Here is a 26,257-nt window from a genome sequence, read left to right on the forward strand (position 1 = left end):
TTCTCAACAATCTAGATGACTTCTCGATCGCAATGAGAATGTACACGCTGGCTGATCAACCGATTTCGAAAGGTATCTCTCTTATCAAAAAGTGTTAGGAACGTCTTTCTAACCGTTTTCTTCTCAATTTTCAGACGAATTCGGTCGTGCAGTAAAGATCTGCACCGGGTCGGAGTTGAACAAGCACCTTATCGACACCGTATTCGCTATCTTCGACGAGGACGGAGATGGGCTGTTGTCCTACAAGGAGTTCATTGCCATCATGAAGGATCGCGTTCATCGAGGTTTCAAAGTAAGTCACTTCGAGCACGTGGTCGAAGATTATCTGGACGAGATCGATAAGGAAACGGAGCATGGTAGCGAGTTTCGGCCGCTGTTGCATATGCGATCACGGGCTTGCAGGCGACTGCGTCGGTATTTGCTCTATTTCTACTACCATCCGGATCACGGGTATCATCCGGACCGGGAATATCGGTAGAGATGGTAACGGAACAGTACAAGGAAGAGTGAGGTAGAAGATTTAGTTCATTATACTATAGGGTTTAATGGCACTTTTACCCATGGAAGATTGAACATCTCGAAACTTATCACAAAGAACAGAGAACAGAGATAGACACGACATTCAACATTCAACATTTTTCATATTCATTCGTTGGCATATTATTTTAAAATTTTAACTTCGTATTCTATGTATAAATTAACTATATTCATTTTACCGACTAGATATTGATCGAACTTTCACTGTTTGTTCGGAGAAAATTGATCGGTAAAAACAATCAGTTTTGCGGTTTTTATTACCCGTCGTTCGGCTAATTCGGCGAATATTCGGTGGAAAACCACGTATCGGAAACCATTTTACCATTTGTTCGGTATATATTGAGATACATTTTTCGGATGATAACTACTGAAAACTTATTCAGTGAAACTTTTTTGTTCCATAGGCAATTGTTACTTTTCATAAAGGGTGTTCGGATCAAAAAGTGGTCAAACTAAATTGCGCGCAAATCAATTTTTTTTACTTAAAAATCAAAGTTTCTTTCAAGTTCAATATGTATCAAAGACGGAAAAAATATTCAGTTAACATTCCGAACGAAAGTTTGCTTTGAACTGTTTCTTGCTTAGAGTGTCCACCCCGAGAATTCCCGGTCGGAAAATATCGGGAGTTAAAAAAAAAATCTGGAATTCTCGTTTCCCGGGAATTTAGTTTCCTCTCCCGGGCATTCCCGACACAGTATTTCTTGCACGGCTCGATTTTTAGATTATTTCAAATTTCAGCGAGTTTAACAAAAATCTTTAAATAGATAGGTATTGATAATGTAGTCTTAGATAAAAAATCTGAAACGTACTTTCTCAAAAGTAACAATATTCATGGCTCATAAAACATCATATCTGAACTCTTATTCAAGAACGATTTTTTTTCGTTTGAACGACATGTTAAGTGAAGAACGTATTAAAGGTTGTGAAGCTAAAAAGTTGATTTTCGCATAGATTATTCAAGCTTTTGATTGAATTTTTCTGTATCAGCAGATATGCTTAAGAGCAAAGATAATTCACGATAAGTACGTGAAGTCTTTGCAACACGCTTTAGCCCAGGGGGTGTTCAAGATACGAATATGTGTGCAAGAAAGGTAAAGTAAAAATGGATTTTAATAATAAAATATAACATTACACTTTCAATATGATAAGCATCCAAATAAATTTTGGCATTTTGTATCTTCGGCTAGTGCACAATATCCGTGAATAATATCTATAAGGGACTTTTATTTTATTTTTCAGAATGTCTAACAGCAAATTTTTCTCAACCCGTTATCATTCTTACAATTCAACAACAATGACTTGATCAGTTGTATGGCCAATAAACTGCAACAAACTGAATGGTTTCTACATTTGCAAAGTTCAATTTATAAAAATTTTTATATGTTTTTTATATAATAATAGATTATATATTGAAGAGTAAAATAATTCAAATTAAAAAATTAAGTAAGAGCTATAAATTAGGAAAACATTCGAGATTGCATTCAACAAAGCTTCAATCAGCTGTATTTCAATCAAAGTACCGTAAACTGGGGGAACTTTGATCAGCGGGGTAACTTTGATCAACATGAAATTTTTGCAGATAATCATCATTAACTATGTATAAAGTTAAAATATCTAAAAACTGTTTACTACATTTGAAAGCCTGTAAATTGAGTTACCAATAACCTAAATTTGGTTTCTATTAGGAGATTTAGTATATTACTTAAAATATCATTTCAAAATCTTGAAATAAGGTACACCGGGGCAAGTGCAAACGGTTTTCACCATAGTTCAAATTTCACATGTCCTAGAAAAATATGTATATGTTCAAAAGTTATCAATTATCGTTCGTTGCATCACTAAAATAGTTCTCAACATATTCCCGTTGGAAGTGAAAAATTAAAAAATGTTGGTAAAAAGTAACGGTGCTTTTGTGAAAAAATTTCAAAATTTGCACTTGCCCCGTTTATGGGGGCAAGTGCAAACGCAATACTTTTTCCAAACTAATTCGCAGATGAGTCAGTGTATCGGTCTTAAAATGAATTGAATACATGTTCCGATACGTTTTATCAAATTTCATTAATATGTTTGCTGTTTTCTTGCAATATTGATAACTTTTTGGAACTCCATTTTTGGCGACTGTTGTTTTATGCAAAAGACCTTCATTTACTAAGGCATTACAGAACTTTGAACATCCGCTTCAGATACAACACTTTGGATACCCCTTCTGACCATTTTAATATAATGCTGAACCATTTTGGTGATAAATTTTCTGAAATGGCTGATGTTACATGGCTTAAAGGTGCGTTTGCACTTACCCCGGTAGTGTCGTTTGCACTTGCCCCGCAGTGTGGGTTAACAAGAGCGAATATTATTTTCACAACTTTCGGGGTGTACTGAAAATTTATCATAAATTTTCTGCTTTCACTTGAATATCGGTCTCAAACACTCACCTTTTAACGATAATTCGGATTTGAATGTCCTTTTTTGTAGCCAAAATATGCAAAACAAAAACACACTGTTCATGTCTAGTGCGTACTTGAATTCGTGTGTGATCAAACAGTGCCGTGTTTTTAGTGAAAAATTTAAAGAATGTAAATTTTTATTTTTCGGCATATCGGTGAAAAGTAGTTATGAAATTGATAAAGATGGATAGAGAAGTGAGGAGAAAATTAACAGATGTTGAAGAGAGCGAAAGAGCATTTTTGCGAGGAAACTTATTAACGTACACCATACTTTACCCTGCAACATTTCATTATTTAGGAGAAGTAGTACCGGGATAGAGGTGGCACTACCTTAACCTATACAATGAAATCTGGTTGGTCCGAAGTCTACATGTGGTGAACACGTATACTCCGGACGAGCCCGTCCGGAGTATACGTGTTCACCACATGTAGACTTCGGACCAACCAGATTTCATTGTATAGGTTAAGGTAGTGCCACCTCTATCCCGGTACTACTTCTCCTAAATAATGAAATGTTGCAGGGTAAAGTATGGTGTACGTTAATAAGTTTCCTCGCAAAAATGCTCTTTCGCTCTCTTCAACATCTGTTAATTTTCTCCTCACTTCTCTATCCATCTTTATCAATTTCATAACTACTTTTCACCGATATGCCGAAAAATAAAAATTTACAAAATTAATTAACGGTGGTTAACTTATCTTAAAAATTTAAAGAATGTTTAGTTTATCTATATCAGATTGTTTGTTTGGGTTTAAACAACAATTTCTAGAAGAAGAAATATTTTTTACTTTTTTTGTAACAGAGAAAAGTTGAACGTTTGCACTTGCCCCGAGTTTGCACTTGCCCCGGTGTACCTTATCTGGTTTTTTGAAGGCTTACAAACAAACATCTCTCCTGATCAAATTTAAGCATTTAGGAGCAAATGGGTTGTTTTATGTGAAAGTTCAACTTTTTTCTCGATTTAGGTTTAGTTTATGTGGTATTTTTATGGTCATTTGATGAGAATTTTTGGATAATGAAAACGAACGGTCATTTTCCATGAAAAAGCCCGAATAGAAAAATGGCTAAAACCCCTATCAAATGGTTCATTTTGAAGAAACAAAGAACATGGGAATAGTACGAGGACTTGGGGAATTGCATGAAGGTAAAATTTTATTTGTTTTTGAGGCCAAAAATATTAGGAAAGGTTTATAATTTTTGCCCCTAAATGTATGCAGCAACATTGTCCATCTTTCGAGTATATTTGTTTTTGAAAGAAAACGTTGAAAAATTCAATTGAGTCCAAACAAAAAAATACAGTTATCGATGTTTTGAGCCTTCTGTGCTTAATGGCATCAAATAAGGGTTTTAAAGCTTTAAGGTATTACGAAAGAGCAACCCCTTCCAAAATATTCGAAAATGATTGAAAAAAGTAATCAAAGTTCCCCCAGTTTACGGTACGTACATTTTACATGTTTCCCAATATTTCCCGGGACCCCGGGATCCCGTAAATTCCCGAGAATTTGGCCGTTAGATTTCCCGATTCCCGGGAACGAAAAACTGGCCGGAAAATTGACACTATATTCTCGCTGCTAACAGTTTTTTGGGTCTTCGTTCTGCTTATCTTTTGCCCAATAGTTTTGGTGCACCTACTGGGTAGGTTCATATCCTCGGGCACCACCTAAATGTTTTATGCGTCATAACACTCCATGCAGGCGCGTTCCTAGAGCTCGCTCTTGGTGGAGAGGACTAATAAAACAAAACTTTAATAAAAAAAAGCCGTTCATTTTGAAAGTGAGAGGGGAGGGGAGGGCGCTGCACACCGCTCTTGTCCTCCAAGTTGATCACATTGAACCAAATCAAAATTAGAGAAGAAAACTCATTCTCTATTTAAACTTATTTCGGTATCCTTTGATACAATTTCAATCTAAGAATTTATAATTCAATAATAAAACAGATATTCACTTCAAAACCAATTAAAAAAACAAATTGTATTGTAAATTTTTTAGAGCAAGTTTTATAAAAAAAATCATAAAAAGGTTTCTTGGAAGTCTAAAATATGATTTAAAATCTGTCGAAGAGTTTTGATAAAAACAAAATTCCTTTTTTTTTCTTGATTTATGTTGAGTAATTTCTGGGTTTTGTCAAATTTGCCCGGATATTGCCCGAATTTTCGATCTTTAATTATTTATGTAATCCCTGTAATAACTGCCCGAATTTTGCCAGGTTTGTATATAAAATTGTCCGGATTTATCCGGCCCGGATACGTTCTGAGAAAAATCTGGCACCCTTAGGATAAAACAGTGATTTTCGTATTTGTATATTAAGAAGTAGTCAAAAAAACGACTTATCAGCTTATTGGGAAATCTCTCTTTATAAATGTCATTTTTTAAATGAAAATAATACAGTTGTTGTTGAAATGCTGAAAATTCCACGAAATGTTTCAATTATCTATTTATTTAGATCTTCTTCATATTTACGCATGGTTAACAGAACGAAATTTTAATGATTTGAGATAAGTTTATGATAAAAATTCCTAAAAATTTAAAACTGATTTTAACTGTTATCATCAATTCTGCAATCACTTTATATTGTAAATTTTCGTCGAAGAGTTTCATTTCTAGATCTAAATTGAATTCTGAGATAAAATAATGATATATGATTCAGAACCCTGGACTTTTAAAATCAAATTCATTGATTTGCTCTTGAATTTCAAGTTCTCATTCTAGATTTTTAACAATTTGAGGTAATAACAAAGGGAAACAGCATTTTTTGAGCCCAAACAAAAAAAAAACTTAGGTTTTTGTTTATCACCCTCTAGTTTTGGAGATATGTGTGGCGAGTAGAAATTTTTAAATTGGTCAGGATTGGGTAAAATAAATCATCTTTGATAACTGATAAACTAAAAAACCTACATGAAAACTGAAAGCTGATTTCAAATCAATTTACTATAATTCATTCAATCAGGGATTCAGATTTGTCGAGATGATTTTGTGTCAGAGAAACAACGTTTAAAATATTTTTAAAAAAATCTGCTATTTAAAAAAATAAATAGATTAGGGTGGGAATATTTTGCTCAAAGTGATGACCTTTTATTAGTCGTCGCTCTATATTTTCACTTTTTTACGTCAGCTATGCTACCTAATCCAGTTCCTTACTACCCAATTTTCATCAAATTCGCAAAAATCAGGCAAAATAAGTCATTTTTTCAAAATTAGTGAAATTTAATGGCTTATCAGGTTGTCAGGCTGAGCCTCATCAATCTGCACATGACTTATTCAACTCGGAAGAAATCAGCAGAGCTATTTTTTCTGAAGCGAATTTACGCACGGGATATGATATGATTGGCGCGAATCTTAAAACCCAACCAAGTTAGTCAAAAATCACTTCAAGATCATTAAAGTGATTGCCGAAAAAATATTCGAATGACAACGGGATAATTCAAATTATTATTGTGAGTTTATATTTTGAACTCTGGAACTGAATTTAATTGTCTATCGCCATAGCACTAATTTCTTGATATTTAAGTAGAGTTAGCCTTCGATACTAACTATCCCTGCTTGACTCTGAAAATTCTAAATAAACAATAGTTATAACACTCACTAAGAAATTATTATTGCTAGAAGCTCTAGAGATTCAACGTTCTAAATTGAATTTATAAATCCGTAACATTTAATACTCGATTTCTTTTTTGCAATAGCTTTATTGTTATGCATTTGGATTATTGTTTTATAAAAAAAATTTGGTGGATTTAGAACGGGAAAATGTGAAATGTGATTCTAAAATTTAAATGCATCTTCTCAATTGAATCGGTCTAGCAAGTTTTATTTTTTTTTTATTAAGAAAAAAAATGGGATTAAGAAATGCTTTCTGCCAAAATCGGGACTTGAAGTCAAAAATGTATCATGAAGCTTAAAATTTACTGAAAGGTTATCCCAGAAAAAATCAATTTGATTCTCTTAATTTCAGAGTTTTTAAATTTCTATTTAAATCATGTTTATCAGGCAATAATTTATAATAACGAAAAAATAATTGAAGAAAAATATTGTTGCCTTTCTATAAGGAATGTTCATTTTATAAAACCGGACACTTTGTTTTGACAATATCTTATTCATTTATTGATCAAATTACATAGAGTTTTTAGTAAAACATTGCAAAACTAATCCAGAACAAGCAGAAAGTGAGAAATTCAACCAAAAGTTTTCAACGTTAAAATTGGTGCACTTTTCCTCGAACTCCTCTCATGAGCCTCTTTACAGTTTCCGGCTTGACTTTTCGGCTGGCTTTTGTCCACATTTTTTTTGAACTCGTCGATCGACTGTGCTTCTCTACCATCCTCCCGAAGATTGCGCTTGATGATTGCCCAGTAACGCTCTACCGGGCGCAGCTCAGGACATTTTGGCGGATTGTCTTCTTTCTCAACAAAACATATCTTTCTTTGTTTTTAACGAACACAAACACATACAGAATCTCAATGAAACTTGATGTTTCCTCGAAGAGATTCCTTTTTCTTAACTCTAAGCGTACATCTTTCAAGGATATGAAGGCTAGCATCTTACAAATGCTAAAAACCACCAACCCACTATGTGTGCAGTGACCGGGATTCGATCTCATGCCTGCTGGCTTATAAGATTTGAACGCTATCCTCTACGCCATGGGCTGCGGCTCTTGAAGGGTTTCAGTAGTTTGAGAGTAGCTGAAGCGTAGTTTGCGGAAGCAAGGTCAAGTCAGAACAATGGTGGGCATGTATGATGACGATAAAGATGAACATGGCATTTTCCGATGCATTCCTTACGATAATTTTTACCATTGATGGTACCTGTTGTGAAATATGGCGAACTTCTTTCTCCGCAAGAGCAGATAGGTTTGCCAAACAAGCACTTTTATGCCAAACTTTTCGATTTCAATGGATCGCTTATCATGAGGTACCTCCTTACCAATAATTGCGTTGAAAAATTGCGGCCCAGAAAGAGTGGCTGTGTCCAGTTTGCAATAAGTTTCATCCTCCATCGAAATGCAACGGTTACTTTGCTTCTTCAAAATCGTATCCAGTCTCCAACATCGCTGCTTCGCTCGTTCGTTGCTGTTTCGCGCTCCGTTTAGGATGTCTCTGCTTCCTATAGGTCTTAATGTGGTTCCTTTGTTTTATGTTTTGGACGGTCCCAACGGAAATTTTCAGTTTCTTGGCAGTTCTTCGAACAGAGTTTTGTTCAAGTGACAACAAAAGCTTAACACATTTCTTCTCGATTTGTGGATTCACTGTGCCTCTTCTGGTTTTGGATCTTGGCAAATCTTCAAGAGTATGGTGCTCTCCAAACTTCCCGATGATTTGATAAATTGCATTTGCAATATTTCTACACGATAGTCCATCTGAGCAGTACTTTTGAATTATAAAAACACGGTTTTCTTTATCAATTCGTCCCATTTTACGAAATCCAGTCGCTTTCTCACAAAAAAAATGTCAGTGCTTTGCCAACAAACTTTTACACACGATGAAACCAGTTTCATCAAATTTGGGTTAAACGTCAACTTTTTATCGTAACATCTAGGTGTCCGTTTTATAAAATGAACACTCCGTAGTATACATGTCTGTTTATAATTTGTTACTTCATGAGAAAAAAAAGAAAAACAAAAATTATCTTATTCTTAGGTTTTCAAGGTGTCTCTTTGATTTATATTTTGTTGCATCTTTCCCCAGGCAGGTAACTGAATTATAAAAGTATTTATTTAAAAAATTTGGTGATTGTTCGAAAAATATTTTTACACCAACTGTGTTGGAATAGGATAAATAAACCAGCAAAAAGATTATAGTTGATATCTTTTAGCCAATCCGTCATACTGTTTAAAGTTTTTTACGGCTTCGAAAATTGTTAAAATTTGTACATTTACTGATGATTTTTTTAAATTTCGAATGGAAATCAAAAACTAGCTTAAGATGTGGAAAATTATGTCATCATCATTTTGTATCCATTAGAAGATAACTCGATTACGTTATATAAAATTTAAAATTATATCAGTGCTGTGGTATACAAATGTTGCATCTAACCCCGCTGTTGATGCACCGTTTGACGGTAGCTTATATTCAATATTTGCAACTGAAAAATGCTGAAATTGAGCTATTTAGCCCGTGTGTCCATGCAATTTTCAAAAAATGTAAAAAAATATTTCCTTCATGATAAAGTTATTATAAGAATTGAAACAATGTGAAAAAATAAGAAAGTTAGACTGCCAATAAAGTCCTACGGTTTAGAAACGTCTGTATTGGAGGTTCGATCTTCCCAATGGAACACAAGTTTTGTTCGATGAACATTCCCACGGAGTGGAAAATTTTGAGAATTTAAGTGTTTACCGGCTAGGATTAGTTTAATTTATTTATTTTTTTATTTTGCTATTTCTGCATGCGAGTAAATGGTATTTTTGCGACGTATGTACAAAATTTCGATTCGTAACTCCTCTTGCTTGGAAGCCATTTTGATAAGTGATAAACAAAGCTTTTTGAAACACGTGGTTCTCCGACTTTGACAGTAAGTAGGCGAGGAGTTCCACAGTTGCATAGCCTAAATAGCACCTCCTATATATACATACCTTGGTGATAGCTAAAAATCTAATGTCAAAATCCAAGTAGAAGCACCATTTTACACACACACACACACACACGTACAAAATGAGGAATGTTCATATTTTTTATATGAATTTTAATGAAACCTACGGTGAATTTAAGTTGACCACTTTTTGATCCAAACACCCTTCAATTACAGTCTCTTGGCCATAAAAGAAATTACCGAACTATATAACGTACTCCACATGTTACAAATGCGGTGAAAAACCTCGCTTTCAGCAATTGCCGTTTTCTGTACATTTCGGTACATTTTTCAACTAATTACATTCCAGCTGACATCGTTTACTTCTAGATGGTAAAGGAGTTAAGAAGAGTTAAACTAAGATTCTTTAAATTTGGATCTCATGGGAAAGAACTGAAATTTTAGATTTTTAGACTTTTATTTTAGATTTCAAATGCGGACAACAAGTAAAAAGAGTAATAATATTTGTTGAGTTCTTCAGTTTGAATTTCAATCCTTCTTTTAAAATTTGTTTCCCTCACTTCACTTTTCCTTGTATCGGTAAGTATACTAAAGGTTTTTTTATGTCTTAAATTAAAAATAATCGTTGTTATGAGAATGTGTCTATCTATTTTATTATGCAAACCATTCCACACACACGCATGAACAGTTAAATTTTAAGCAAGCTACTAACCATCCATTAAAATTTTCCTATACTTAATCAAGTGAAATACAACCCGATTGGCAACACTCTATCGGAATTCAAAATTGTTATGTACCAGTATGTTTGTCTTGTTTTTTTTTTTTTTTTGTTTAAGATTTGTTTTTCAGTTCGGCCAATCAAAATTCCAAATTCGTTCATCACATTTCCTATACGAATATATGTACCTTCTTGGCTTTGTTTGTCTTCGCTTTTGGTTTCGTTTCTCTGTTGTGTCCTTTCGATAGGTGAGTACACTTATCTTTTAAAAACTTCTATTGTTCTAAAATGTTTATTTTTAATTTATCATGAAACTGTGAAAAATTTATTAAAAACTATAATTGTTTTTTTTTCTTTTCTTTTCTTTTCAGTCCAACGTCAAATCCGAGGGTTGGGAAGCCTTCAAGCACTGTCTCAAGCAGGAAATGAGACAAAATGCTTAAGGGATAAAAGATGGATCATTCTCTTTTTTCGAGCATCTTGCGCTGCGCGCGTCTTCTTGTGTATTGTTGATGTTGTTAATGCACTTAGCCAAATTCAAAAAAAAAATTCTACAAATCAAATGATAGCTAAATTTTACCTATCCTGTAATCGATCTTACCGAAAACCATTTGAGTGCAATTTGTTAATTTAGTAAATCAAAAATGGTTTAATCTTGTTTCAATTTGTTGTTTTTAACATCCTATCTACAAGAAAATTTCGTATAACTTGATTAGAGCCCTAATTTTTTAAACTGTTTTTAGAGCAATGAATTAGCATTAATTTTTAATTTTACTTCATAAATATAAATCATCCTTCCAAGTAGTTAAGCATAAACTTTCTTATTATTAAATTTTTAAAAATAACAAACAACGGTTAAATCTAAAAAATGACGTTAAAAAATCAAATACTTCAAGAAGTAATTGTTTCATCTTTGTTGAAAAATGTTATCTAAATTCTTTCTTACCAGCATTCATGTTCAAAAATTGTTCAATTACCCTCAATGCCAGAAGCAATTACAAAACAGTCTCATAAAATTAAAGAAAACATTTTATATCACTGTATTATTTATTTTTAAAAGTTATATGTTCTTTCATATGACGTTTAATGGTGCTTTTATTTCAAAAACTCTTTAGCGAGTTATGTATGTTTGCTAAATCATAAAATACAAAATCCAATATCATAATAACAAAAACATTGAAGATATGGCTCTTTCATAAAATAATAGTCGTACAATTTAGGCATTTCAGTTGAAGCATACTGCCCAAGGAAATTCTATCGCGACTGAAAGTTTTCTCAACTTCCAACTGAATGCACAAAATCACCCATACAAATAACCTAACCTCAAAAACCTCTTAGCTTTGAAAATAATTTTCTCAAAACTCTAATAAAACCTTCGTTAGACGGAATGTTTGATGCCAACTAGACGATGTGTTATTTTTTCAATTTGAAAGAAAGCCGAAAAAATATTCAGGAATTTGTCATCACATTCTAAGGAAAAAAAAAACGACAAAACTTTAAGAAAAAAGCACAAATGTATCGTATATATTATTTTGTTTTGTTTTGCTTCAATTTATACCTTACAGGTTACACATTTCTGTTCAATAAATCAGTAAAACCCTAAAAATAGTTGATCTTATTAGGAGGAATCGCTTGGTTGCACGATTGCGTCTTTTGTGTTCTATTTAGCTGTTTTGGCTAATGGCGTTTTCCTTTTTTCTTGTTTCATATTCAATTCGTAACATGTATTTTTTCGCTCAATGATCAACTTATGTTCAGCTTTATCAATTTTTTTTTCTTCACTTTGGTTTTAAGCATCTCAAATAAGTCGATTCTCATTAATATTTTAAACGATAACACTGAATTCCGTTTGCCATTCACGGCCTGTTTGGTGATGAGTGAGTTTTTCTTAAATTCTCGATTCACCTGCTTTACTAGTGTCTTTAAAATCCTGCCCGCATTCTCCACCTTTCATTTTCGATTGATTATTTCCTCTTGTTGGTTTTGCTTCAACATTCACGGTGTTCGCCACGTGTTCTTACTTATATGTACTTACAAAATATACGGATTAAAGTAGATACTTGTATAAAAATATATGTATGTATTGTATTGTACGCGTTATTTTTCCTCCACTTTCAATGTTAAGTCCCCAAGTATATGCAGTAGGTAATACTTTTTTTTGCGCATTTAAAGTCGGTGCGTTACATTCGTCGTCCTCCCGTTACTGGATACTAACTGTCCGTTTCTGAATCATTTTTTGCGTGTTTCATTTCCGTATTAGTGCTTTTTTTTCATTCGCTGTGCCATGCCACTTGTTTGGCCTTTTCCGTAGCCTTGTAGAATTGTCCTTTTCCAGACTGAAAAACTATAATGCTTTGTGAAAAGTTGATTGGAAGTGTTTTGAATCAGATAGCTGGAGGATAAATTAAGCAAAAGTTGAATTAAAAGTCGCAAATCATAGCAGATTTGTCAATTTGAAAAAATAAAATAAAAATAGATGTATGCAAGTGAGAAAGAAGATTTTACTGCTATTTACTTAACTTTTTTTTAAGAGCAACTGAAGTTTAAGCTTCCTAGTCGATGTCATCAGTTTAATATTGTGAGTCTACAATTTTTCCAGTTAAATGTAGTCGATTTACTCTATTTTCATACGACTTAAAAGCCCGTCTTGCCTGTATCCACTTAAACATTTCGAACACTTTGTAGAAACGTTGAGTAGATACTTTCAAGAAGTGCAGAGATCGGCATGAAACATTAAAACAATGATAATGGTTTGTAAAATAACTGAGGTTTTCCTTAAACCATTACTGAAGAGTAAATTAAAATCATAGTTTTAACGATGATTTTACACTTGAGTACTGTGTTTACATCCGAACTCCTAATGTGGAAATCGACAGAGCTGTTCCCAAAGGTAACTTTCTAGTAATAGATATGATATACTAGAAGGTAATTGCTTGCCTAATAAGATACGAAGATTCAGTCTTCAACAAAGTTGTTCAGCAGAAATTTGCTTAAGAGAATTTATAAATTGGCACAAAAATCATACGACGGCTCGGTCCCACAGAAGAAACAAAAATTATGCTGATTTTTCAGTACAAAATATTCAATTTTCCAATACAAACTAAAAGTTCAAATTTTCAAATTTACTCATGTAAACGTTTCTTAAAAATTCAGCAAAAATTATGGATGAGTTTTGAACCAAAACAAAGTTTTTTAGACTCCAGGGTTTGAGAAATTCAAAAAGACCCGAAATCGACTCAGTTTAAAGCTACAAATATACCAAGGAAGCGTTAAGTATTCGAATTATTATGCGTTTAGATACTAAAAACCACTAGAACTCTAAGTGATTTGTTATAGGAACACCTTCCATCTTAGATTCTATTCTTGAAGCAACTAATTACCGAACACCTGTATCGGGTACACTGTCAGTAATATCATAGTCAATGAAAATCTCTAATTAATTTAAACGAAAAATCTTAAGCATCTTGGCGTCTAATGCCATTTCATTCTGAATTACTGTTGAAAGTCATTCGATGGAGTACGGTATACTAAACAGGATCACCGTTAACTAGATGTGATTACCTAACGCCATTGCATAGTTGTCGTCAGGGAATCAATCTCTGTCACCCCCCCTGACCTAGTTCGAATCCAAAAGTTTTGTTTCCGATTTCGGGAATCGCGCCCAGTGCGCCAGGCTTAACACCAGACTCGCGCCAGCCAATCCACTAGACTACCTCTGCGCTGCGCGATCACCGTTCTTTTATTGTGACAACCCAACGGCATTGTTATCGTTGGCATCTTCAAGAAATCAAGTGCCGTTGTATTTTCACAACAGGAATCTACTCTCGAGTATCGTGTTTACATTTTCAGCCTAACAATTTTCTGATACCTGATTAGACAGTAAACAAAAAGTGGTTGACAGTAAGTTGAATCAGTGTAGGATAACTCTAAGAAAGTCGATCGGAAAAAAACTACTGGCTGAAAAAGTCGTGGATCCAAAAACCTGGCGTTGCCAGCCCAAGATTAATGCATCGAAAGAATGAGGTTAATTTTACTATAAGGGTATATACGGACGATAGTATTGGCAAAGAATTGGCCTCAGCCATAACCTCAAACTTTGATTTGCTGGCGGCCTCACCAGTGATGCTAGGTGCGTTACTAAAATCAGTATTTGTTTGATTTCAACTAATTATAATATTTCTTAATTGATTAAATTTTTTGAATGTCAACAGCTAAACGTTTGAATTCATCATGAGGCGTCCCAAAATCGATGAAGATAAGCCATATTTTTCTAATGAATTTTTAAGGTGAATTTAAAACATCTGAAATATGTTTTCATATACTGCTTGATAGATTCAAAATTAGTTTCTATCTTCTAAACGAATGCCAAATCATTAACTGTTACAAAAAAAGTAATTTAATGAAAGCCCGTCTATGTTGACTTTGGAAATAATCTCCTGCATGCTCTGATTATTATAAACAAATCCACATAATTCGCTACATCGTTTAAGTGTGCGATACAGGCAGTTGTTATTCCGTTCAGACAAATGTTGCAATCAATTTCTACGCATTTAATTGCATTTCATTTTTTTCTAGAAATCTACGGGAATATTGCAAATTCTCAGTACTTATGAAAAGGTTTTTCAATAACAATGCAATAACAATGCAATTAAAAAATATAATCATTTTCCAAATATCAATGCACTTGGCAACCCTGAACGCCCAAAAAAATCAAAACACGAACACCGTGTATCGTTTTTCCACAGGGCGAATTTGTCGATATGAGTACCGGAAAAAACGCGTTTATCGTGCGCCCTTCTCAAAAATCGATTCTGTTCTCCCGTGGTTTGAGGTTATGGCTGAGGCCTCCTGCTAAGCTGGTGTTCGTGTAAAACTGTCAATATATCCTAATTGACCACGATTTATTTTACCCACCCAATCTCCCGACTATTCTGGTCATTTTATTAGAGTGTAGTTTCATTCAAATTCCACTTACGGCTCACGTCCGACTGGCACCTTCCTGAGGAACCATGCATGGTCCCACTGTCTACCTCGTACTTACCTCCGAGACGCTCGACGGTTTGGCCATGCTGCTGCTAGAGCTGTCGTTTCTGCTGCTGGTGCAGCACTTCCCACGCAGCCGGAGGTGTGGCTGGTATCACACCGATGGCGACGCCCGACATTGCCGTGCCGGATATGATTGCTGGAGTTGTTGATTGCCGTGGGCCGACGCCCCAATTATTCTGACGGCACTGTCGATGTACTGGCTCCGAAGCCGGCGATGATGGAGTCGCCATCTGTGCCACGTTCGCCGCTTCTCTTCTCCGTGTGGATGCGAAGCAAAAGCCCCGAATCTTTCTCCCCGGGTGCAGACTCGCAGGCCCAAAAGCCTCCGCACTACCGACCGAGCATCACACTTTTTTCTTTCCAATTTGCCAAAACAAAAGTGACCTCCGGAAATGTCGATGACAGGACCCGTCTTTTTTTTTCTTTTTTTTTCGGTAACTATGGGCTGTCGGGTTTTTCAAAAATAAGTTCGATACAGTGGGCCAAATCTGGTCGAACAAGTTCACTCTTGGTTTGTTTTTGGTTAGGGTTGGGTTTTTTTAAACTGTATTTTTGCTCAAATCACACCATAATAAAAGTTCTAAAAATCAACTGAAACAAGGATAGGCCTTGATTATTTAGAGGGTACATAAGATCCTAAATCGTCAAGAGCAGAGGTATTGCCGTTTAATACAGTAAAGCCAGTGTGTCCGTTTCTCTAGTTTACTATGAGGCGGCTCAGTGACTCAGAGTTACACCGGGTGTTCTACGTGACACCCGGTGAACTAGGGATGAGTTCCGCCGACCGTGGCCTAGAAGATAGCGTTCAAGTCTTCTAAGCCAGAGGTCATGAGATCAAGTCTTGGTCACGGCAAACATAGAACTCTTTCTGTGGGTTGGTGGTGTTAGCATTAGTAAAATGCTAGCCATTATATCCTTGAAAGATGTACGCTTAGTCTTAAGTAGAATTTAGATCTCTTCAAAGAAACATGAAGTTTCACTGAGATCCTATATATGTGGGTGTTCGTGAGTTCACTTAAAGCAAAAGAGTGGCTGGTTGAGATGAATTTTAAAGAGTGTAACATAGCTGTTATCTATCGTCGCTGCATCGAAGCTCTTTCCTTGCCAAAGAAAATTTCCACACAAATGGAAAATTTCGTTCATGTTTCCGGTGTTCAAAAATGGCGATCGTCGAGACGTTAAGCAGTATCGTGGTATTACCAGTTTGTCTGCAGGGTCTAAGCTCTTTGAAATAATTGTTGGCCAGGCACTTTTACGCGCTTCATCGCAGTACATCGCCCCTGGACAGCATGGTTTCATGCCTGGTAGATCGGTGAGTACTAACCTCATAGAATACAAGTCGTTTTGCCTCAATCAGTTAGAAAATAAAAAAAACAAGTCGATGCGGTGTATGCAGATATCAAAGCTGCTTTTGACGCGATTGACCATAAGATTTTGCTCGCTAAGCTTGCCAAGTTTGGCATTCATGACAACATGATTCCTTTTTCACCGAGCGCTGCATAAGGATCAGGTACGGCACTAGCATTTCATATCCTTTTACCAATCGATCTGGCGTCCCCCAAGGGAGTAATTTGGGACCACTATTATTTGCGCTATTTTTCAACGATCTGATTACAAGCCAAGAAGACGGAACGAAAATTGGTTACACGGTCTCTGCTGAACCACTTTGGTGAATGGTGTAGACTGAACAAACAGTGTATCAAAATGCTCTGTGATTCTCTTTTCATCGGAATAAAACACCGATCCCTTATGACTATAGTATCGGCAGCCAGTTTTTGAAAGGGTCTTTAAAGTGGATGATCTTGGTGTGATCCTCGATGCGCAGCTCACTTTCAACAGTCAATGCTCTTCAGTTATCAACAAAGCTCGGCTTCCTCACCAAAGTGTCACGTAAATTCACTGATCCTTGTCTGCGCCCTCGTCAAATCTATAACTGACCATGCTGCTGTGGTCTGGGCTCCGTATCAACTAAGTTGGATTTGGAGGATTGAACGTGTACAGAAGCGGTTTTGTCAGATTCGCCTTGCGACACCTGCCTTGGCGTCATCCCGAAGATCTTCCAGCATATTCGGATCGGTGTCAGCTTTTGGGTCTCGAAACCCTCGAAGTTCGCCGAAAGACTCAACAGGCTTCTTTCATTGTAAAGAATATGAATGGAATAAGTTCAATAGCCAAATCTTCTAAGGGTGATAAAGCTCAGTGCCCCGTCGAGAGCTCTGCGATCTAATTCGTTGCTGTCACATCAAATCCACCGAACATCGTATGGCTACATTGAACCACTCAGTGCAATGATGCGTATGTTTCAGGATGCTGAGCCCCTACATTTCATTTTGGGGATACCATCAAAGTTGCCGAAATTTTATCACAGAATATGTGTCACAGAATTGATCAATCGAAAACGCTCACTGAAGTAGGTAGTAAGTTGCTATCGAAATACCGGTTTATGAACTTTTCATTTACCGTGGTTGAATTAAAAGGAATCTTTCGATTGCCATGACTCAATTGAATCTTTCAACCAAGTAGGCTCACAACACAACAGAGCAGCTATCGTTGCATGCCGTTCAGAAGAATGTCATGTACCTACATGAACAATCGTTACAATCAGTGATTGAAATCCTCAACCATTTTCTCATCAGAGGCATTCAAAATACACACTTTGAGGCCTCGTATAGTAATACAGGAGACGATACATATACATTCATTCAAACCTCCCCCCATGAGGAGGATCTGCTCCGAGAGACACTATCCGTTCGCTGCTCAGAACGAACTCTCTCAACGTTCGGTCGCTACATGATGCATGAAATAGACGAGGCACACATACGCATTTACGATATTGAATTTGATGGACTCAAGCCGATAGCTGCGTTGAGGAGAACATCTTCAACCTTGCCGCAAAGGTTGAGGCAACAACGACAACAACCGAACTTATTGCATTGCATAGGCCCGCAACGTATGGAGCAAGGAGAGGGTGGGAAAAGAAACGAAAAAACTAGCTGCCTGCGTGCGGTTGCTGTGCAATAATAGCAAAAGCAGAAAAACCTCGGGTATTCGATCCAGGCACAAACGAGGAGACTCGGGTCCGCTCTGCCTTTTGAATTCGGTTCCGTCAAGAATGTAACAGGAGATGAGTGAGAGCCATTCGTTTGGTTTTTTGGATTCGCTGCCTCGAATGTATATTGCTTCTTGAAGGCGGGCCATGTGAGAGCGTATGCATCATCGGTTTTGTCGTTTTCGCTGCCTCAAAGCAACCTTTGCTTCCGAGTAAAGCGTTGAGCGAGAGATGGTTGATCAATTCATGCTCAGCAAAATTCAATCACTGGTTACAATACAAAGTTGGCCATGCATGGGCGAGTACTCACGTTAGCTGCTTATAAAGCATGGATCACTACAAATCTGGACGCATTAAAACGGGTCTATCTCGGAGCTATGTAAACGAAATAAAAATGTTTTGTACTTGAAATGTAGGGTTTTTATTGCACTTCAAAGGAAAAATAATAAAAAAATTATTCCGATGTTGTTTTGATGAATTTTCGAACTTTTCGTTGAGTATCACTCATTATAGTTTGAACACCCTATTCGCTGACCTCAGCGGCCATTTTGTTCCACAATCTCTTCATCTCTGTTGCATCCCGAGTCGTCCTACCATTCTTCTTCATCTTCTGCTTGACAATTGTCCAAAATTTTTCGATAGAGCGGAATTGAGGACAGTTGGGTGGGTTGATGTCCTTTTCGACAAAATCCACCCGTTGGCCCAATACCACTGTAGAACCTCCTAGCTGTAGTGGCAGCTTGCCAAATCTGGCGAAAACTTAACTAGTGCTTTGTGAGATCTAATGTACGAAAAAAAAAAGTTTTTCAGGCATTCCTCCTTGTACATTTCGGAGTCCATGGTCTTGTTTTTCACAAAAAACCGGAATTTTTCGTCCGCAGATGCAAATACCTTGCCAGATCGAACACTTTCTTGCAAACTTATCAGCAAAAACGAATTTGAAGTTGCCGGGGACATCACCATGACCAGTGCAGTGCACCACTGCAGTGGCTTTACATAATTTTTGGCCAGAAAGCTGCCCAAAATCCATCTTCACATACGTTTCGTCATCCATGAAGATGCATCCGTCGAACTTCGTTGGAATCTTCTTGTATAACTTGCGGGCACGCCCTTTGCCTACTAAATTCTGCTTCAATGTCCGGTTTGGTTGATTACTGGTCCGATAGGATCGTATTCCTTCGCGTAGACGAATTCTGCTGACGGTGCACCGGTCGGCGTTGAATTTCTTGGCAATGTCATAGTCCGACTACCCTGTGTTTTCCTTGATCGTTCTCAACACCTTCAAATGCAGTTTCCGATCCTTAATTCCACTATGACGCTTGGTATGAACCTGTCGATCTATAGTACGCATCTCACGGAAACGTTTGAGAACGCTACACACGGTTGATTTGACCATTTTTAACGATTTCGCGATTTTTGAACCCAACCACGTCGGGTTTTTGACGTGGTTGCTCAAAATTTATTTTCATCTCGCGGCTTCCATCACGTGTAACTTTTTCGAAACAAAACGAATCGTAATGAAATTTTCAGCACTGGTAGAAGAAACATTCCTCTGCAAAGTGCTGCCAAAACATTCCAGATCCGACAACTAGGAGCGCTATGGTAAAATAAATAGTGCGTCCAGATTTGTAGTGATCCATGCTTTACGTGACGGGATTTTATAATGTTTTCCCGGTTCTGCTGCTACTGGCGGAGAACCGCCGATGTACTCTCCCGAGGGCTAAGGCGGCGCGATCGCTTTGGCGCTTTTGCGTGCGTGCTCCAGGAATGACGTTTCGTCCCGGCGGTTTCCTGATGGCCTTGGAGGGTTTTCGGGTCACCTCGACGGGTTTCCGGATCGTCACGGTGGGACCAATGATCGATGTAACGGCTGCTGGAGGAAGCTGTAGTGGGCTTCTCGAATCTGACTGAGTAATAAGCACTTTTTTCTACGCATTTTAGCACTAAACTTTCCTGCGCTATCTTCAGCTAAGTAGCTAAGAGGCCCGCGAATTTAACGGTCTTCACCCAACTGAACTACAAGAGTAAGTGATTCAGTTCAACTTCGTACCGGAACTTCCCGATACGAAGACCTAATCGAGAAGTTAAACCAATAACTCTCTTATCCGCAAATTTACAATGCAGACTTGTCTTCCCCTTCCAAACCCAAGTTCAAAGATCACGCCGTTTTTCAATTGCAAGCTTAGGTGCACATAGTGCACAAAAGCATCCCGAAAGAGGTAATTCACCTGATGCACAACAAGTTTGCAGACGGTGATCTTCTAGAAGATGACCTGTGGCCATATTTTCTACTACAAAAATGTGTCGGGTGATCAAATTCATCTACAGGTGCGCTTCTGATGTTAATGATGATTATTTTAGGGTGGTACCTGGCAGGAGGATTTATTCGCTCAACTTTCTGCGTTGATTTTACTCTTCGAAATTTTTATTTTAATTTTATGTGTTAAGTGAAGGTAATTTATAAATAATTAATTTTATTATTATTGTTTCATTTTATATACTTTCTAATTGGCTCTTAATCAATTGATTTACAAGTTTTCAAGCAATTTCTGTTGTTGGTTTTACTAGTAAAGAGTGTACTCGTTACACACTATATCTCAATATAGATCGAAAGGATAAAGAACAGATAAGAGACACATGGAATTTAAAACTAAAGGATCTATCTTGAAGCTATGTTAACGAAATAAAAATGTTTTGTAACCAAAATGTAGGGTTTTTTTTGCACTTCAAAGGAAAAATAAGAAAAAAGTTATTTCGATGTTGTTTTGATGAAATTTCGAACTTTTCGTCTAGAACCACTCATCAAAGTTTGGACACCCCATTCACTGACCTCAGCTGCCATTTTGTTTCACAATTTCTTCATCTCTGTTGCATCCCGAGTCGTCCTACTATTCTCCTTCAACTTCTGCTTGACAATTGCCCAAAAGTTTTTCGATAGGGCGGAATTGAGGGCAGTTGGGTGGGTTGATGTCCTTTTCGACAAAATCCACCCGTTGGCCCGATGCCACTGTACATACCTCTTAGTTGTAGTGGCAGCTTTACAAATCTGGCGAAAACTTCACTGGTCCTTTGTGAGATCTAATGTACGAAAAAAAAAGTTTTTCAGGCACTCCTCCTTGTACATTTCGGAGTCCATGGTCTTGTTTTTCACAAAAACCGGGGTTTTTCGTCCGCAGCTGCAAATACCTTGCCAGATCAAACACTTTCTTGCCAACCTATCGGCATAAACGAATTTGAACTTGGCGGGGACATCACCCCGACCAGTAACTTTGTAAAATTTTTGGCCAGGAAGCCGACCAAAATCAGATTTCACGATTTTTGAACCAGACCACGTCGGGTTTTTGAAGTGGGTGTCCAAAATTTATTTTTGCCTCGCGGCTTCCATAACGTGTAACTTTATTGGAACAAAACAAATCGTTATGAAATTTTCAGCACTAATAGAGGAAACATTTCCGAACAAAGTACTGTCAAAACATTTCAGATCTGACAACTAGGAGCGCTATGGTATAATAAACAGTGCGTCCAGATTTTGGATGATCCATGCTTTAGAGGTTTAATTCAGGTGTAAATGAGTTGGTTGCAAGTTTCCACAATGTGAAAACAACAAACGCAACAAATACCACCGTAATTCCTGCGAAAAAATTTACCATTGAATATCGTGTTTATGTTTCTTAGCTGGTGCGTGCGTTATGAAGAACTTATCGATAAGAGTTTCATACTCTTTGTTTGAGCATACTTGGAAAACTTCTGTTATGAAGCAGGCATTCTGTTGCATTTATGTCATGATTTATATTCCCAGCAAACATTTTTGTAGTTATATTTTTATGCTGTTTTGATAAACATTCCATATACATTAAAGAATGATCGTATGAAAGTTGAAAAAACAGAATTTGCCCACCAAAGTGGAGGCAATATACATTCATAAATTTCATTTCTTTCTAAAGCGACGAAAACTACATCAATTGGGCGTTATTCGGCACCTTATTCATACCGATCGGAAGAATGTAAGAGAGCCTAAGATTTTGCTATCATAGCCTTGAAATCGTTTCCAGCGACAATATTTTCCAGTTCGCTCAATTTTCATTTGATTTTTAGCCATCTGGATGCACTGCTGGTTGCAGAGAGAACATGAAGACGATTTTCTCATTTGAAGTTCTCGCGGAAGCAAAATCATTTCAAAATTAACAAACATGGCGGACTATCTGCCATATCCGATTTAAACTGACTTCAGATGACATTTTGTACGATCTTTTCACTATGCAGTTGGAGTTGCGATTCGCAACACCATTGTAAGCGACTTAAGTTATCATTTCTGATACGATTTCATGTTTGCTGGGTTCCTCCCTCAACAACTTTTTCGCCTCAACTCATCGTGTTTTGAGTTATTGAAGGGAAAAAGAAGCTCAAATCCAATGCGAACTTGAACGTCATTGAGTGACCCCTCCTTGTTAACCGAAAAACTCAAACATTCTGGCAAGTCTTACTAAGCCCTCGAATCTGGAAGCGCAGATTTTCAGTATGAGATCAAAATCAAACTAAGCAACTTCAAAATTTAGTAAAATTTCTAAGTTTCTCAATATATCAAACTATTGACATCGATAAGTTATAAAATATCGTTTCCCAAAATGAAAAATAAAGTGAAAAGTTTCGCTATTCGGTGGCATTCATTTTATGTTTTTCTATTGTTTTGGACACTCAACCCTCTGAAACGTTGTAGGATTATTTTGAATAAATCTTTTTTTCTTTTTAGATAGTTTAGATCTGATGCTTCTGTTGTTCATGGTTTGTTGAATTTGTTGTTTATAGTTCATCTTTTCCCTTCAGATAAATAAGGGATTGCATCGGTAAATAATAAAAATAATTCCATCTCTGTCTGTCTACGAATATAGTTGTGAGAGATGTGTATTTCGTCATCTGTCCTTCCACGCACACCAATATATGAAACTTGCTCTCTCTTGTTTTATATGCTTTGTTTTTTGTATGTGTTATATGGTTCGTTAAGAGATAAATACGAAATATGTTTTAATTTTCTCTCTGGTTCTCTGAATGTTGGTGGTTTCTAGTTGGTTTTTTCTAGTTTTGTCAACGTTTGCAAGCTTTCTGCCTTCAAATAGTTATAGGTTATTTTGTTATAGGTTTTTTTTTTCTGAGTTATTTTCTCGGTTTTGAACATCGCTTCGGTTAGTTTAGTTGCGGATAGCAGTAACTGTCAATGTGTTATTTTGTTTGTTTGTTTTCTGTGTACTTTGGTTGTAGTTTACAGGTTTTCTTTCTCTATTGTTTCAACGAGTTTTCATTAGTTTGCTTTAGTATTCTTTATTCTTCTTTCTTTTTCATGTTATTACTTTGTACTTTGAATTCATATACTTTTGTTGCATGAGATAATGTAATAGTTTTACTTTTCTCCTTCTATCTTTGTATTCCATCTGTTTGTTGTTTGTTTGTTTGTTTTCTAATAAAGTAGGATAAGCAGATTCATCTGTTTTGAGTTAGTTTTTGTCTGTTTCACTTTAGGTAGACAAAGCCGATCTAGATATTCCGATTTCTGTTCCGATTCCGGTTCCTTTAACTTTTCATTTTCGAAACATTTCACAACAACTGCTTCCGTACGAGTGCAAACCGTGTTCAAAATTTAAAAGGTTTATGCCATATCATAGATATAATACTTTACTCTTACCGCTTTTTCTGGTTTCTAAATATGTATATAGTTTATTTCTTTAGATTAAACATCTTTTTTCCTTCAGTTAATGCTTAGTTATCAATATATTTCACAATATTCAGTACAAAATATATCTTCGTACGCTTATGGATATCTTCTACTACATAAGTTTTTTTTTTCAGCTCCACCAACCGTTGGATTTCTTTTTTCCCAATAATATAAGCCATGGCATAATAAATAAAATATTACACTTTTTGCTCCAATTTTGTATAATATAATTCCATAGTATTTCGTATATCTGTAGCGTTTCGATTTTGCTTGTTGTTTGTTTTCTTTTGTTTCATCTCTATCTTCAACTCGTTTTTTTTCTTCATTGTTATATTAAGAGCAAATATGTTATTTATGTGTATATATGTATGTTTGGGTGATGTTTTTCTTCTCTGATTGATTTCGTATAGCTGTAGTTTTTGTTTTTTTTTCTAAAGTTTAACGTTTTGCTTTCGATTTCAGTAGCAGCTTTCAAACTTAGAGATCTAATTTGCATCAGCATCAGCCTTTCGAAACACCCGCAAGGTTTTTTGTTTTTAAGTTATTATTATTTTTATTTCACAAGCAATGTTTGGGTTTTATTTTTGTTTTTGCTTTTCCACAGTTTTTTCTTTTTGTTTTTGTTTCATAACATTTGCTTCGTCAAATTTAAAGGAAACGCTTTTCAAAAAGTTTTAGATTTTTGCGGTAGAATTATTGCTGTTTTTTTATTTGTTTTTTTTATTGATGGAAAAAGCGAACAAGTATTGTTTTTCATTCCTGTTCTACAACGATTGGAAAGGAATGCAATGCATAATCTATACTTAAGACGAAAACAAATACAACATCGATCTCATTCAATGATTGATTTACTCACATGTCAAAAGCTTGATAATTTACTCGTTTTTTACACTTAAAGATTCAAACCAATTTAGTTGTGATAACTGATTTGAGATTTGTAATCGATAATAGCAATTTAATATTTCGAAATTTTCAAATTAACAAAATTAACATCATTTACAAATAAATATTTTTAACAAAAAAAAACTTAAAAAAAACAGATTCATAACATATTATTTTTTAATAATAAATAAAACTTCCCAGACAACAGTGTTAAAAAAAAGCGGTTCAAAACCGAAAAAGCTGTGGACTTAGTACTATTATCGATTATAAATCCAGCACGTATTGATATCATGATGCAAAAAACCGGTGGAGAGTTTCAGGTGTCAGGTCAGATTGCACATTTAAACGCAAAACGATCGTTTATTGTGGCGAGAACGTTATCGTTTTACATTATCCTTTAGATTTAAAGATGTCATCACAATAGAGGGATTTTAACTTTAAGTTAGTACAATTTATGGGATTCTCTTAACTTTTAACTCGTATAATAACTTAGATATTTCTTAAAACGTCTTAATCGGCGATAGATATATAGAATTAGTTTAGAAAAACTCGTTTTCAAACCAAGATTGTTGGTCGAATGGAATTGAGAGTTCAGCTCATTTCCCAGCTTCGACCGGGTTAAAAACTATGGACTTTCCAGTAAGGTTTCCAAACGGCGTTCCCTCAAGTAGCGCAATAAGGATCAAATTTGAATTCATAGCATCGACGAGGAGAAGAAAGAAGGTTCGCTATTGGTTGTTGTTTTTAATGTTGTACTCTGTAAAACTTGAATGTAAATCTGTGCTATTTGTGTTGTGGGATATTGAGTGTTGTGTAGGAGAAATTGTGCTATTTAGATTGTAGAAAACGGAAGTCATTTGTTCGTAACATTACCCTATTTGCTATTGTAAAACAATCAATCAACTGTTTGAGTTAACAAATTAAAAATTGATATCACCTCGACCCTCGACCGATCAGAACTTCCTCCAAGTGATTCAACCCCCATTAGAGCTAGGCCCGAGTACTAACGGTTCCCAGTTGTGACCGGGAACCGCGAAGAACAGCCTACACCTTACCAAAAGTCCTTGTACGAGGCTCAGGATGCGGTCACCGGTGCTCCCTGCATGTTGGTGGCCATCAACGACGAAGCGAGGGCCGAATTATTCAGGGCATTACTGTTGGTGGTGCTAGTCGTGGTTCCGGTTGTTCCTCCGGTGGTAGTTCCGGTACTGTTCCCTGCCTGGGTGGACATTTCCGACTTGACCCGGCGGGCTATGTGCGATCGGGTGTGCTTGCGCAGGTGGTCCTTCCGGTAGAATCCTGAAATGATCGTTGTTGTTAGTAGGAGACCGCCTTGTGGTGTCAAAGTAAACTTA

The 26,257-nt window shown here is 36.2% G+C and overlaps 2 protein-coding genes across 2 annotated transcripts in view; one reads left to right on the forward strand and one right to left on the reverse strand.

The window, feature by feature from the left end:
• Window positions 1–6: 6 nt before the first annotated feature.
• Window positions 7–11,622, forward strand: LOC129754972 (calcium uptake protein 3, mitochondrial-like). The gene is made up of 3 exons (XM_055751246.1): window positions 7–72; window positions 135–292; window positions 10,590–11,622. Exons 1-3 carry the CDS (start codon window positions 33–35, stop codon window positions 10,659–10,661), a joined length of 270 nt encoding a protein of 89 aa, XP_055607221.1. The 5' UTR covers window positions 7–32; the 3' UTR covers window positions 10,662–11,622.
• Window positions 11,623–11,732: 110 nt separating this feature from the next.
• Window positions 11,733–26,257, reverse strand: part of LOC129751185 (specificity protein transcription factor 3-like) — a 29,377-nt gene continuing 14,852 nt past the window's right edge. Inside the window, exon 4 of the mRNA XM_055746546.1 lies at window positions 11,733–26,201. Coding sequence (XP_055602521.1) covers window positions 25,978–26,201 — 224 coding nt within the window. The 3' untranslated portion in view covers window positions 11,733–25,977. The remainder of the gene's footprint in view (window positions 26,202–26,257) is intronic.

The sequence above is a fragment of the Uranotaenia lowii genome, chromosome 3 (assembly GCF_029784155.1).
Source record: "Uranotaenia lowii strain MFRU-FL chromosome 3, ASM2978415v1, whole genome shotgun sequence".
Classification (NCBI taxonomy): domain Eukaryota; kingdom Metazoa; phylum Arthropoda; class Insecta; order Diptera; family Culicidae; genus Uranotaenia; species Uranotaenia lowii.